Source organism: Penicillium canescens (assembly GCF_028828765.1).
Source record: "Penicillium canescens strain IBT 15451 chromosome Unknown utg000001l_segment0_segment0, whole genome shotgun sequence".
Taxonomy (NCBI): domain Eukaryota; kingdom Fungi; phylum Ascomycota; class Eurotiomycetes; order Eurotiales; family Aspergillaceae; genus Penicillium; species Penicillium canescens.
Window position 1 is genome coordinate 2,134,659 of NW_026703963.1, and position 13,174 is coordinate 2,147,832.

Consider the following 13,174-nt stretch of genomic DNA (forward strand, 5'->3'; position numbering starts at 1 on the left):
GGAATTCATGAAGTAACAAAAAAACAATGTTCCAGTGAAGATGTTGAACGACTCCAACAGACTCCAACCCTTATGTAACAGCAACGTTGGCACTCGATGAGCTTAATTTGAGCCCCACTTGGGCAGACGCACACCGAATGTTTTTTCAGATCTTTGCTCCGGGAACACTGGGTTGGAAGCAGCCTCGTCACGAAAATAAACCGGGTCATCATATTCGCTTGATGATTTGCGACAAGCACAGAAAAAAAGCAAATTGGAAGCCAAATTATTACGAAGGAAAAGAAACATTCAGGGCATTCGGGATTGTCAGATGGACAAAGTTAACCACAAAGCTAATCTCGTAAAAAGTGGAGTTGGATTTGTTAATACAAACCCGGAGAACATTCCATACCCCGAAACATGACATCGTCCTGAGCTTCAAATTATCACCATAGACTCCGTCTCTTTGAGGAAATTGACAGTCTTCCCAGCAACAAATCGAACAATATACACTGAACCCCTAAGCACAACATCTGCCTCAACATCTGTAGAACTCTCCACTTCCAGGTTTCCATCTTCTGTCCACTTCAACTTGATCTTCCCCGCAGGAGTAACAAACGTCCCCTCCCCTGTCGCAAGGAGGTCCATCTGTGGCTCAATGCGGAGACGTTTGAATCCCGGCCTGGCCGGCTTGACACCATACAATTGGGTAACGACTTCGTGGACTGGACAAGCACTCCACCCATGACAGTCACTCCGAGGATTCTCCTCGAACTCAGCCCACGTTGTCAAGTCATCCGCGAGCATCCGTCTCCATGGGTCTAAAAGGGCGGGGAACATCTTGGTGTAAAGACCGACCTTTTCCACAGCTCGGAACACGTAAAATTGTAAAGCACTGGAGCATTGTGCCAGTGAGGTATTGTACATTGTGCGTACCATTAGATCCCGAGCTGCTGTGCCGGTGACTGTCTCGGAGAGAATGGCAAATACTTGACTGTGCTGGCTGTATTCCCTTGTCGACGGGCCATCTAGGTAAAAGCCGTCCGCAAAACAATGAGTATTCACCGCATCTCGGAGGGCCTGTGCTCGAATGGAATATTCAGAGGCGGTATCCTTTCGTCCCATGAATTCGCATAGCTCAGCGGCCTGCACCAGGGCCACAATACATAGCAGGCTATTGAATGTTGCTACGCCTGTTGCGGTGTATGATTGAGGCATGCACGATTGGAAGATCTTCCCTGGGACCGACCATTGAGTTACCCAGTCGATGAAAGGCCATGTGTCGTCTTCGAGCCGACCGACCAATCCTAGTTCATTGATGCGCTCATCGAAGTGGTTGAGGATTCCGTCGATGGTGCTCAAGTACCGCCGCACAATCGCCTTGTCTGCAAAATATTGCATATGATCCCATACCATTGCAATCCAGTAAAGCGAAAATTGAGGTATCTGCTTACTGTTGAATCCGGCCGGGAATTGCGCCTTGATTAACCCATCGGAGCACCGACTGGCGTGGAATTCTTCCAAAGTTTTTCTGGCAAGACGGTCATCCGATGATAGTTGATATGTGAATAGCATTTGCAGTCGAGAATCAGATGCAAATTGGTTTTGCTCGTAGAATGGGCAATCCTCGTATGTCTCATGTCGGCAGTTCTGAAGAGTCCGTAAACTGACATCCCAGATCTTGTTGAGTTCTGGTCCAGCCTGGATTTCAGTGGCAATATCGAGTGGGTAGGAGGTCTCCCGTAGTGTAAATCCTTTGAGTTTGAGAGATTGAGATGATGTTTTGACATGTAATTGCACATATCGGAATGCTCGGAACCAGAATGGTTCGAATGTTTGCTCTGCTTGGCCGTCGGCCACGGCATAGATATCTTTTACTCCATATAGCCGGCCGTTTGAGTCTGATCTGAGAAGTTTGGTCCTCGGCATGGGGAAAGGAGCGGTTTCGATCCCTAGATCTTTCTCGTAGCACTCCGAATACAATAATGTGATGACTGATCCCAATCCCTCCCCACATTGAAGGTTGACGAATGCTGTAGTCAAAGATGCGCATTCAATGTCGACGATGGCAGTCTCTCCAGCTGGAATGATCAGCTCCTCTTCTCCTTTGATAAAATTATTCCACTGGCTATGGGTGATTGGTCCTTCGCATTTTACAACTCCATCAAACCTTCCAGGAATCTCAGGGAGTGCCGGAATAGGCCGTTGTGTCAACTTCCATGGTCGTTGTATTGGTAGCATCTTCACTGGGCGGAACTGGAAAATGGCGTACTCCCAGGTGGTGTCATCGAAAGCTGGCCGCTTCCAACCAGAAAGCGTTTTGGCTTCTGTTACTCTTTCACTGTTTGACATGAACGGTGGGCCCAATAGATAGTTCCACTCTGAATGAGGAGAAATTTGACGCGTTGTTTCTTGTCCACACTTCCAAGTGGAGTTCGTAGAGATTGAGAGTCCCTGCTACCATGTTACTCACTGGCAAATATATATTGACTTTGGGGTCTGGTACTCACTTCAATCTCGCCGTACACCATGAGACCAGGCAATTCGGTGCTAATTATCGATGAAGAACCCGTGTGAACAGAAGAGTACCGCAAGACGCGTGCACTGATGACATTTTCTCCTTCCGTGAGATAAGGAAGGATGTCGACCGTCTCATAATACCAACGTTCTGGGTAGCTCTTACAAGGGCCAAAGCTAACACGTTGGCCATTCACAAAGAGCCGATATCGACTATCGGCAGAAACATGAACTGGAAACTCACGTAGCCCGTACGGTCGAGTCCACTGGAAGCTTTTGCGAAACAGGAAATACCGACCGGGTTGGCTCTCCTCCTCACTATGTGAAGGTAGCCAGATCCATGGTGGCGTTTGCGTCCAAGCAGGGGATATCATAACGTTTCTTATTTGTAAATCAAAAGAGAAACAACACTTCTGTGCTCTCTTGTGGCTCATATAGACAATCCGAGGTTACAAGTCTGGCCTCGGATATCCCGACCGGCATGTTTTACCCCGATCCCACGGGCTTCACAAATAGTGCTTGACTCGCTAACTTCACTTGACAGGCACTTCAATTCGCCTCTAGCCATCTCACATAGTTACCCCACATCTTCGTAGCGTTCTTGAAATTGCTTTGCCTTGTGTCCACTGTCCACTGTCCACTTTCCAACTATGTCTGCGTCAACAGAGTCGGCTCGCTTCCGCTGTGCGTTATGCCCAAAGGAGTTTTCTCGGCGGGAGAATCTTGCTCGCCATGCTCGGATCCGTGAGTATCTGATCCACAAGTGACTGTTGTATGCTTATTATTCTGTGATATAGACAAACAACAAAAGTTGCATCGCTGTCCCGTCTGTGGCAAAGAATTCACCAGGAGCGATGTGCGCCAGCGTCATGAGGAGATTCACAAAGCGCAGCGGTCGCCTAGCGCGACTTTGGCGTCCCAGAGGCAGATCGCGTCACCAAAAGATCATGGGCTAGCCTCGCCGCACACTTCTGATCCGTTACATGAGATTCGGTCGGCTGAAACGCACAACGTTGCGGGCTCAGCAGGTTCCAATTCTCTGAATGCTCGGTCTGTTCCGGAAAATGATGCACTGTGTGGGACTAGCAATGCCTGGGCCCCTATACATCCATTAAACATGGACATAGATCAGACTTTAGAGCTCGAAACTCAAGTTCAGACTGAACACCCCCTTCGTTGGACAAATCAGTCCCCCAATAACACGGTTGATGATGATCTGCTCCGATGGATGCAAGAACCATGTCTATTCGAGGATATGTGTTTTGATGACGATATCATGTCGGTGCTGCTCGAATCAGGGTCAATGCCGCCCTTCAATGCCGCACCAATTTTGGCCATAGATATTGATAGAGATCAGACAACCGTCGACCATCATGATCCAAGTTCCGCTACCTTTGTTGACAGGGGAGGAAAAATGAGCCGGCCGGCATCCCCTCCGAATGAAGCCTCTGAGGAAGATAAATGGCCGTACAGATGGGACCCAGGCTCTCAAGCGATTACCGCCGCTAAGTCAATTGAACTACCCAAAAACCATTCATTGAGACGGAACCACGATACTTACTTTGATATTTCCCAGCAGCGGTACCAAAGTTTGATCGCCTTTCTTTTGGACCCTGCAAGAAAAGGTTTCAACTTTCACTCAGTTCATTTTCCTGACTTGGAGACCGCGAATATTTTCATAAGATTATTCTTCACACATTTTGAACACCAGATGCCTGTCATACATCGTGTTTCTTTACGATCTTGTGATGACTTACCTGATCCTCTTCTTGCTGTTATGATTGCCATAGGAGCTATATACAGCCGTGAACGACACACGTGCCGTTTCTCAATTGTACTGGTTGACATGGCAAGGTTGAGCTCACAAATTGCCATCGAGATGAATAACAAACTTATGAGAGATCCCATGTTTGTCTATGCTTTGGCACTAATCTGCTATGCAGGCTTGTGGTGTGGCAACAAGCGGCTTTTTGAGCTCTCCGAGAGCCTGCGGGGTGCAGTGATAACCTATTGTCGCCAAATCCATAATTACGAATTTATCTCCGCGAGAGAGGACCTCAAGAAATTTGGCAATAGCGCCGATGGCCAATGGCAAAGATGGATTATGAAGGAATCGAGAAAGAGGCTCATGTGGGTAACTTACGGTCTCGACTGTATTTTTCCATGTTTGCTATACCTACCGGCTTCAATCAGCCTAGCGGAGGTCATGACCACCGAATGTCCTTGTGACGAGGAATTTTGGCATGCTTCAACTGCCAATTGTTGGAGAACGTTACTTGGCTCTGCCTCTGTTCCACCTGCAACAACCTATGCTTCTGTCGTGAGTCCCTTTTTGGGGCCTCTGAACCTAGGAAGCACTTCATACAACGCCTCATCCGATTCAATTCTGCGACAGACGTCTTTCCCCTCGTCAATAAGCCTCAATTCCTGGACCCGTCATCTCATTCTTACTACCATCCAAGTACAAATATTCGAGCTATCACAGCAGATTTCAATGGTCTCTGAGGCGACTCTTGATACAGAAATATGGCAAGTACCTGGAACACAAAAAGTCAACACTCCCGCAAATTCCACTTTCCTCGCCACTCTCGAGCCTGAGATTCAATCTCATTATGCCTATCTGGTGACGAGATGCTTATCGAGCCGTCATGCAGGCTCTATTTTGTCACTTCCGGAACAAGAAGCGTGTAAAGCGCTCGCAGAACGCAAGGAACTTATCTCAAGTGAGTTTGATTTAAATTCGATTATAAGCAACATCTAATCATTTTCTAGAAATGCTAGCTGCCTGGGATCAAGCCTACGCATCAGCACCTGCCCCCGATGTGGCTATGTATGAGACCTCCCGTTATTTCCATGCAAGTTCCCAAGTGTATCATCGCCTCGGCCGTCTCACTCTGCACGTCCCAATTGTGGATCTTCAAAATGCACTTGGAAAGTCGGGAACATCTGAGATCTCTCCAGCAATAAACACGATGCATAAAATTCTCACGAATCACCCCGAGGATGTTGGAACCATACTCACGCATTGTCTGGAAGCCATTCAAGATCTGCGCGTACAGCCCACCTTGTCAAGTGGGGAACCGAAGTCCCGAATGGCAGAGCCCCCAGAGATAATCACCTGCTTCCTCAGCGAGGTCTTTGTCTGGACACTTGTGAGGTGTATAGATCCGACACAGATTCATCTTCTGAAAGACAAGATGGAAGCATTCGAGGCTTCCGATGGGTTTTTTGCAGTTGTGAAAGAGGCATTGGATTGGGCTCGGCACCAACAAGGAAGTCACCAACGCAACACGTCTGCGACCAACCTGATTTTGTTCGCTGCTGCTGATGTCGTAAGCAAAATGACGCCGTGGAATGCGTCCCTCAATTTAGCCTTGCTTTTATGTCACCGGGGGAAGGCATCCACAACGCGCGAAGATCTATGACATGATTAATTTAGTCATCCTATAAGTACTCAGGTTTTTCGGGAATTAATGTAGCTGTACATGGATAGTATCAAACTTGATCTGGTTTACTCGATCCAGGGAGATCAATTTCTTTCAATTGCTATCTGGCCAAGCGAAACTATATACAACCTAGCTAAATATCTAAACATCCCCACCGGATGGCGTGGCTGGCATCTTATGACTAGCAAACTTCCTAGCTGGCACCTTTGCCTCGTAAAGGTTGTCTATATCCTCCGTTGAGAGCCCAGTAGTATCAGGAACAATAGCCCATGCACCCCAGATAAGCAATACCGAAGCACCAGCGAAGACCAAGCCAGTTCGCGCACCCAGGTTACCGGAGTCAACGTTGTACATATACGGCACCACAAAGGTGACGAGCCAAGTCGTAAAGGTTTGAGACATCATTCCAAGTGACATTGACTTAGCACGCAGTCGGTAACTAGAGATTTCGGCTGCAATTGACCAACCAGGGGCTTGCATGAGACTGGCCTGCAAAGAGATGAGAACGTTCCTATGTCTGTTAGCATGTAGTCTCCGCCATAAATAGACAGATCCAATCCATACATGAAGATTGCAATAGCCCACTTAGGACCAGTGCCGTGAGACCAATAAAGAGCTCCAACAATCAGATTGAAGAGGAAGTTGATAACGCATCCCCAGAACAAGATGCTCCTGCGCCGCACATTCTTCAAGGCAATTCCACTGGCAATGATGAGAACAATAGCCAGCCCGAATCCACCGATCGAAATATCGAAAACGTGAACTGTGGGCAGGCCGACGGAGATAAGGAAGTAGATTGACTGCGAGAGAAACGGCCCACCACCTAGATTGACAAGACCGAAAAGGAACATCATAGTCATGGTCCTCTTGAAGTTTACCCCCTGGAAGCATTCGATATAGCTTGACTGGTTTGCCTCGCGTTGCGAGTTTTCTTCCTGGATGGTCTTTACCAGGTGGTTGTAGCGCTCCTCGCGATCCACATCGTCGCGGTAGAGCCATCTGAACAACTTCTTTGCACATTCTTCACGTTTGTTGATAATACAGTATACAGGAGACCTTCAAGCAGTCAGTGATGGCCGATCGGTGTAGGATATCAGAAACGTACTCTGGTGCAATGGCAAATGCAATCGCGACAAGCCCACCCACGCCCCATTGAATAGCGAACACCGTACGGAAGGCCTGTTCAGCCATATCGGTAACAAAGATTCGAATAATACCCATTGCCAAGGCTTGCATAATTAAAATGAATACTACCAATGCTTGCTGGACAGCAGGGACAAGTATAGGAGGGACGACCTCCGAGGCATATGTCATACCAGCAGACATAGCCATTCCAATACCCAGTCCCCCGACAATCTTGCCACCAAGTAGCGCACTTCGCGTATGGGCTGTATATTGAACTGATGCACCGACCAAGGCAATGACACCTGCAATGACGCCGGACCATTTACGGCCGATGCGATCAGCAAGGAAACCTGTGCCGGTAGCCGAGAGTGCCTGGGCGAGGGCGGACATGGAAGTCCACAGTGCAGTCCATAATGACGGAAGATATAATCCGGATGCTTCTTTCTCTCCAAAATACATCATAAATGCTGGCATGGAGATCGAGGCGCCGTTCACAATTGTATCGTAGCCGAACATCGTACCGGCGCTGAAGGAGATACTGCCTGTTCACAACGTTAGCCGAGAATAGAACATAATGGATAGATCAAACCTTACATATCAACAACGCCCTCCAGTGCCTTTTAAAAGCACCTGTCAGACTCAACTCCTGATCTGCTTGGAGGAATCGAGGCTCTTCCCACTCAATATGAGAAGAGGATGATTTGACATATTCTTCGGTCATGGCAGATCTCAGGGACTAATTTGCTGAACAAGTTGACAGCCCTAGCGCTTGATATGATGGACACGAGGTCATCTTAAATGGATTGAGGATCTACATAGCAGCAAAAATCCGGGGAAACTCTAGGGTGTACGACTGCAAGCCCCACACATGGCGAAGTGGACAGTGGACAGTCGGATATCCCGAGTATGGACATCTCCCCAGCTGGCGTGGACAGGCGTCCACGAGGAATGTATTTTTCTCACTGCTAGTCGGCATAATTGAGCATCTAAAAAGTATGTCTGTTGAATCTCTAATCGGTTCACTTTCCTTGGAGGAAAAGGTTTCCCTCTGGCTGGTGAGTCTTAGTTGACAGGCTCTATCCTGCAAACACTAGAACTCTTTTCCTTTACACTCATCTTCGGAAGTCCTATAGTTCTATTCTTAGCGCCGACTAGAATTACAGGGTAGTCCGTTAAAGTTAGTCCGTTTTCGATATCCCTATTAATATCTTTTATTTATCGGGTAGGGTAGATAGTTCTTTATCCCTAACTCTATTTAACTAAGGTTCTAATAGTATATTGCTATCGATACTATTTCGTCCCATTTTTTTTAGTAAAGAAAGCATAGTATTCTAAATACGTGATCGGAGCCGACGGGTGCAACAAAGAGCATACAACCAACCACTCCCCACTCCCCTAATCGGTGGGAGTCGTAAAGAGTAGCTTCTTATAGAGTAGACCGCTCAACCTGATACTGTTTCATGAAGGCAAGGATTCGAGGAAACAGTAGTCATATTGTGGTGCATAAATGGTTCCACTCTTGCAGAGTGAACTGAGCTGAATATGGCCCCAGGCATTCTGCCATCTGAAACCGCCCGTGCTATTGTCACCGGCGGTTTCACCCACTACACCATCTATTTTGTGATGCTAGCGCCAGCCACTCAAAATTCATTTAGACATTGACATAGACTGTCAATCGATACCTGATTTAGCCTGGTTTGGCATCAATTCTTTGCATAATTCGCTGATTCATCTCTGTTTTTCACCTTTCTTTTAGTCCGAACGCTTACAACTATCACTTTTTTTACTCTGCCGCTATGTATCTTTATGAAACCTATTTGTTTATATAGCTTTTTGTGTCTATTTATTAATCGTATACGTGACTAAGACTATTTACCTTATTAAAGTCATTCTATTGTTGGACGCGGAGATACCATCGCTATAGCAATCCGCCGGCCTGCCTGCAGCCTGTGAAAACGACCAGCCCATTGCCTTTGCTCATTAGATGAGAGGGAAAATAGAATTAACCTTTGAGCTTGCATAATACGAGCCTTTCGTCTGCAATCATCGTATCATCAATCCATGCCTTGGTCTCTTCTATGAAGCGGGTGGCTCGCAGCATTCCGGTCTCGTATGCCGTTTCTCGCGGAATTTTCGCCAGAGAAAATATTCCCGCGTGGGAAAGAAAATGGGCAAAATTGAACCCGTATCAAAAATTAACACAGCTTTTAGGACATAAATTGGATATCTTTTATGTTATAAACATACGCCATACTTTTATCATCTCATTGTGTCCCAAGTGCCTTTGTTAAGCAGACTAGAGATTATCCAAGATGTGATTACTCAGACCATGTAGACAGTTATTTTCCTGTCTACAAAGCTCGAGTTGTTGCTTCAAGTATATGACTTGCTTTTCCAGCGTTTCAACGTGCTCTTGTTTGCGCTTTCGGAATACCTTTTGACTGAGGTAGAAGTAAATATCGCATCGAAATGTAGAGAGGAGCTAGAAGACTTACGCATTGCGGTTTTGAACTCGTCTTTTGGCTTGCTTCGTAATAGGACTCAGATGAAACGTTTGAGCGATTTCTTTTGGGCTCTCGGGTTGCTCTTGTACGTCTGCCAACATCTTTGTGCCCGAGGAAGGCCGGAGGTTGGGGTATTGGAATGATGTTTCTTGGTGAGTAAGGTCATTTCTGCTGCAGCATCTGTTGGTACCTTGGCGCAGACTAACCATAGGACTTGGTGATTCTACTCACTTAGTTTCGTTATTTAAATTAGCCACATTGTCAAGGTTAGGGCTCGACAGTGGCCACGAAGTTGGCAGGCTCGAGTTTAGTGCTGACGGAAATGTACTTGTTGTGACGGGTGCAGTGTACGGATTTGAATAATTCTATATTTGCATGTCGAGTTAATCCTCGGTCACATATGAGAGATATTAATATGATGTGACTTACTAGCATATTCACAGGTGCCCACGAATATGTGTATGGCTGCTGTAACCAGTTCATTTGAACCTGCCCTCCGTCCATATTGCTCATTGCTTGCGATTTCAGTTATAAGCCGACCAAGGGGAACTAAAGCAAGTGAACAATTAAGTATTCCTAGAAGCCTTATATGTTCAAGCAAGCCATGTCCGGGCCGATTGATTAGAAATGTTAGTCGCGCGAAGGGCGCTTAAAAGGGTGAAGGCGTGTTTTAGAACTTTTTAATGTGCGTTAACCACGTTTTTATTTTCAATTACAGGCAACTGAAAAATATTGTATGGGCTAGACAGTTCTAAAACCTCCAACAATAGAGACTATCGGACTCCAGATTATCTCCGCGTTTAAAAAATGTGGAGATTTTTTGGGGGAATCAACTTAAACCCCGACAAAGCCGAAGAAGCCGATAGAACCGATCGAGCCTCCATCTATAATGTCTCGGAATATATCCTAGGGAACAGGCAACTGCACCTTGGTACCCAATCACTAGATAAGCTCATTAGGTAGATGCTACCGGGTTAAAGAGGTGGAGAGAATTGCCACATCGTCATGTCGCACTCTGATGGCCGTACAGCCGCGCCTCCGCGGAAAAATCGCCCTCGAACAGCAAAATGGGCACTAGTTGTTCTACGCCACAGTCATCAAGAGGGAACAGCATGTCGGGGATAATAGTATGAACGGGGAACGTGGTCCTATTCCCACGGTGTTCCACTTCGCGCTCTAATGGGGAGAAGGGGAAGTTAAAATGATTACCCCAAGTACCCCAATGGACTGGCTTGAGTCTTCTCTTTCTTGCCCCAATGGTATGATGGCATCGAAGTACTCGGGCCGCAGTCTTGGCAAAGTCCGTATCTGCTGCCAATGACAAGTTATAGAGGAAATGGCAATCCCCATCTGAAAGCTTGTTAAATCCCAAGCCTAGCTCAAAATAAGTAATACACAGCTCCATATAGACGACACCTCATTTCTACTTGCTCGGGAGGTTTTTGAGCAAGTACTTTGCACCTGTTCGTTGGGAATGCGATTTTCTCATCATATAGCGGCATCATTGATTCCGTTCGGCATGCGTACATGCACCGCTACATTGAAGAAGCTATGACTAACAACAATACTTGGTGCTCATTGTGCTAGAAAGTCCGTCTTTGGAGTACATCGGCCGGCCAATTTCACTGGTTTCGATGGGGACTCGGGACATTGCGCAAAGTCTTGCGGAACTAGCCTCTTTTATTTCCTAAAGAGCATGTATGAATCGCAATCAAGTTCTTTCACGCGTGATAGGTGAATCCTCGCTTCTGATGATTGGTAAAAAATAAGAGTGAACACAGGATCCGACTTGGAGAGCGCCATCCACCACTGTACCATGGGTGCGGTCACATAGTTCCGAAAGCAAGGGCGTACACCTTAGAAAGTTGCTCAGTGAATGTGCTCAGTTAGATTTTATGAGAAGCCTGATCCATGGTGAGTGAGCGGCTAATTCAGCCTACCCTATAGCCTTGGAATTGCACGTTCGCCCTATCTATAAGTTATACTGTCAGCTATCTATCACTTGTTCACCTAATGAGAGATTTGAATCAGAGTTTCTGGTGGCTGGGAAGGCTTACGAATATGGTATCATAATATATGACGAAGTACGGTTCAATTCAGGCACATGATATTTGTAACGGCGCCATAGCTGGATGGTCGGTCAGATAAATACCTAGAATATTTGAACGTGGAAGTGCCCATCCTATCATTGAAAATTCACACATACGGTGGCTCTTTCTTTCTATTTGCAAGGAGGGCTATGCCTTTTATTATCAAAAGATCGAAACACCACCACTAAATAAACGGCCCAAACAATGTCACTCAATCAGGAGTCTCCGGCAGCACTCAGTGCGGAACAAAAGCCTATTTCTCTGCCAACCATTTTGAAAGATATATTGTCTGATAAAGCTCCGGGACCCTATACCGCCAATGCCTTCTTCGACTTTGTATCTCACAAGCACTGCACCGAGTCACTCGATTTCATTGTGAAGGTTCAAGATTACCATAATCTTTATACCAGTTTGCAGACTTTCTTCAACAAAGAGGCGACTCGAGAATCTGCGCGTGTGGGAAAAGAGTGGAAATACTTAATGAGCACCTTCATTTCACCTGGGTCTCCCAGTGAATTAAATCTGCCATCGAACATACGTGATCAACTGCTCAGTCATTTTGACCCAATGCTCTCACCACCAAGGCCAGACCGTTTAGATTCGGCTGTCCGGCACACTTCCGAGATGTTGACAGATAATATTTTGATACCATTTTTGAGGAGCTCACCCATTTCAAATTATGATACCGTTCCGCCATGGCATTTTTCAAGCCACCAATGGTCTGGTTTAAGCAACTCATTCACTGCCGAAAAAAGACCATTCCTGAAACGGTCTCCAAGGTAAATCACGCTCCACGTATCGAAAATGGAGATGTAAGCAACTGAATTTTTTTATAGCATACTAGAGGAAATCGGCCGCACGTTTACCCGATTCTGGAGGCACAGAGCCCATCCTGACAAGCTGACAGAATTTCAAAAATTGGGTAATGTGTAGGTATAATGAAGAGGGGGAAAGGAAACAATGATTGAATTTTGCCATAGTATGGGATTTCATAGCTTCAAATCTTGTTTTACAGTCATTCCTTGTGTCTCTAATATAGCGACCAGTGTTGCTTCGGTATTCCTTTTACAGTGAAAATGTCCAAGATGCAGACCGACTGTTTTGGACAAGAAACGTGCCCGGTCGGCTTGTTGGAGTTTTTTGGAGGGTAGGCAATGTGACAATATCCTACTAGGAAACAATTGCACGCTAATCATAATCTTTAGCAGTAATAGTTCCCTGACTTCTTCTTGCTACATTTTGTTTAGATTTTCTGCGCGGTAGACTTCGGAGTTCGATCCCAGCATTCTATTTTCGCAGTCCAAAACTAGGCAGGCTCCATTTAGCTTCTCATCGAGCGTTCTGATACTCACATCTTCAAAATACTTTTCTGCTCACGTTGGCTAAGGAGACCTTTGAGCCATCCAAGTTTCATCTCTGCCCGACCCAGGGGGTGTTATCCATTGGAAAACTTGAGATTAACTTATTCATCGATTAGCAGATGTCCCGGATCCATGGTCACCAACACGAGAGT

At 46.3% G+C, this 13,174-nt stretch overlaps 4 protein-coding genes across 4 annotated transcripts; 1 reads left to right on the forward strand and 3 right to left on the reverse strand.

Annotated features, from left to right (window-relative positions):
* Window positions 1-417: 417 nt before the first annotated feature.
* Window positions 418-2,331, reverse strand: N7446_000801 (uncharacterized protein; the record flags this gene model as incomplete). Its single annotated transcript, XM_058509568.1, has 1 exon — window positions 418-2,331. The coding sequence occupies one exon, from the start codon at window positions 2,329-2,331 to the stop codon at window positions 418-420; it is 1,914 nt and encodes a 637-aa protein (XP_058378547.1).
* An 815-nt stretch (window positions 2,332-3,146) lies between these two features.
* On the forward strand, window positions 3,147-5,921 carry N7446_000802 (uncharacterized protein; the record flags this gene model as incomplete). The annotated part of the gene is made up of 4 exons (XM_058509569.1): window positions 3,147-3,240; window positions 3,294-4,626; window positions 4,690-5,219; window positions 5,269-5,921. The coding sequence occupies 4 exons, from the start codon at window positions 3,147-3,149 to the stop codon at window positions 5,919-5,921; spliced, it is 2,610 nt and encodes an 869-aa protein (XP_058378548.1).
* Window positions 5,922-6,083: 162 nt separating this feature from the next.
* fmqE (MFS-type transporter fmqE) lies at window positions 6,084-7,788 on the reverse strand (the record flags this gene model as incomplete). The annotated part of the gene is made up of 4 exons (XM_058509570.1): window positions 6,084-6,453; window positions 6,507-6,998; window positions 7,048-7,609; window positions 7,662-7,788. 4 exons carry the CDS (start codon window positions 7,786-7,788, stop codon window positions 6,084-6,086), a joined length of 1,551 nt encoding a protein of 516 aa, XP_058378549.1.
* A 1,575-nt stretch (window positions 7,789-9,363) lies between these two features.
* Window positions 9,364-10,075, reverse strand: N7446_000804 (bZIP transcription factor; the record flags this gene model as incomplete). The annotated part of the gene is made up of 4 exons (XM_058509571.1): window positions 9,364-9,508; window positions 9,563-9,742; window positions 9,803-9,936; window positions 10,001-10,075. The coding sequence occupies 4 exons, from the start codon at window positions 10,073-10,075 to the stop codon at window positions 9,364-9,366; spliced, it is 534 nt and encodes a 177-aa protein (XP_058378550.1).
* Window positions 10,076-13,174: the final 3,099 nt, after the last annotated feature.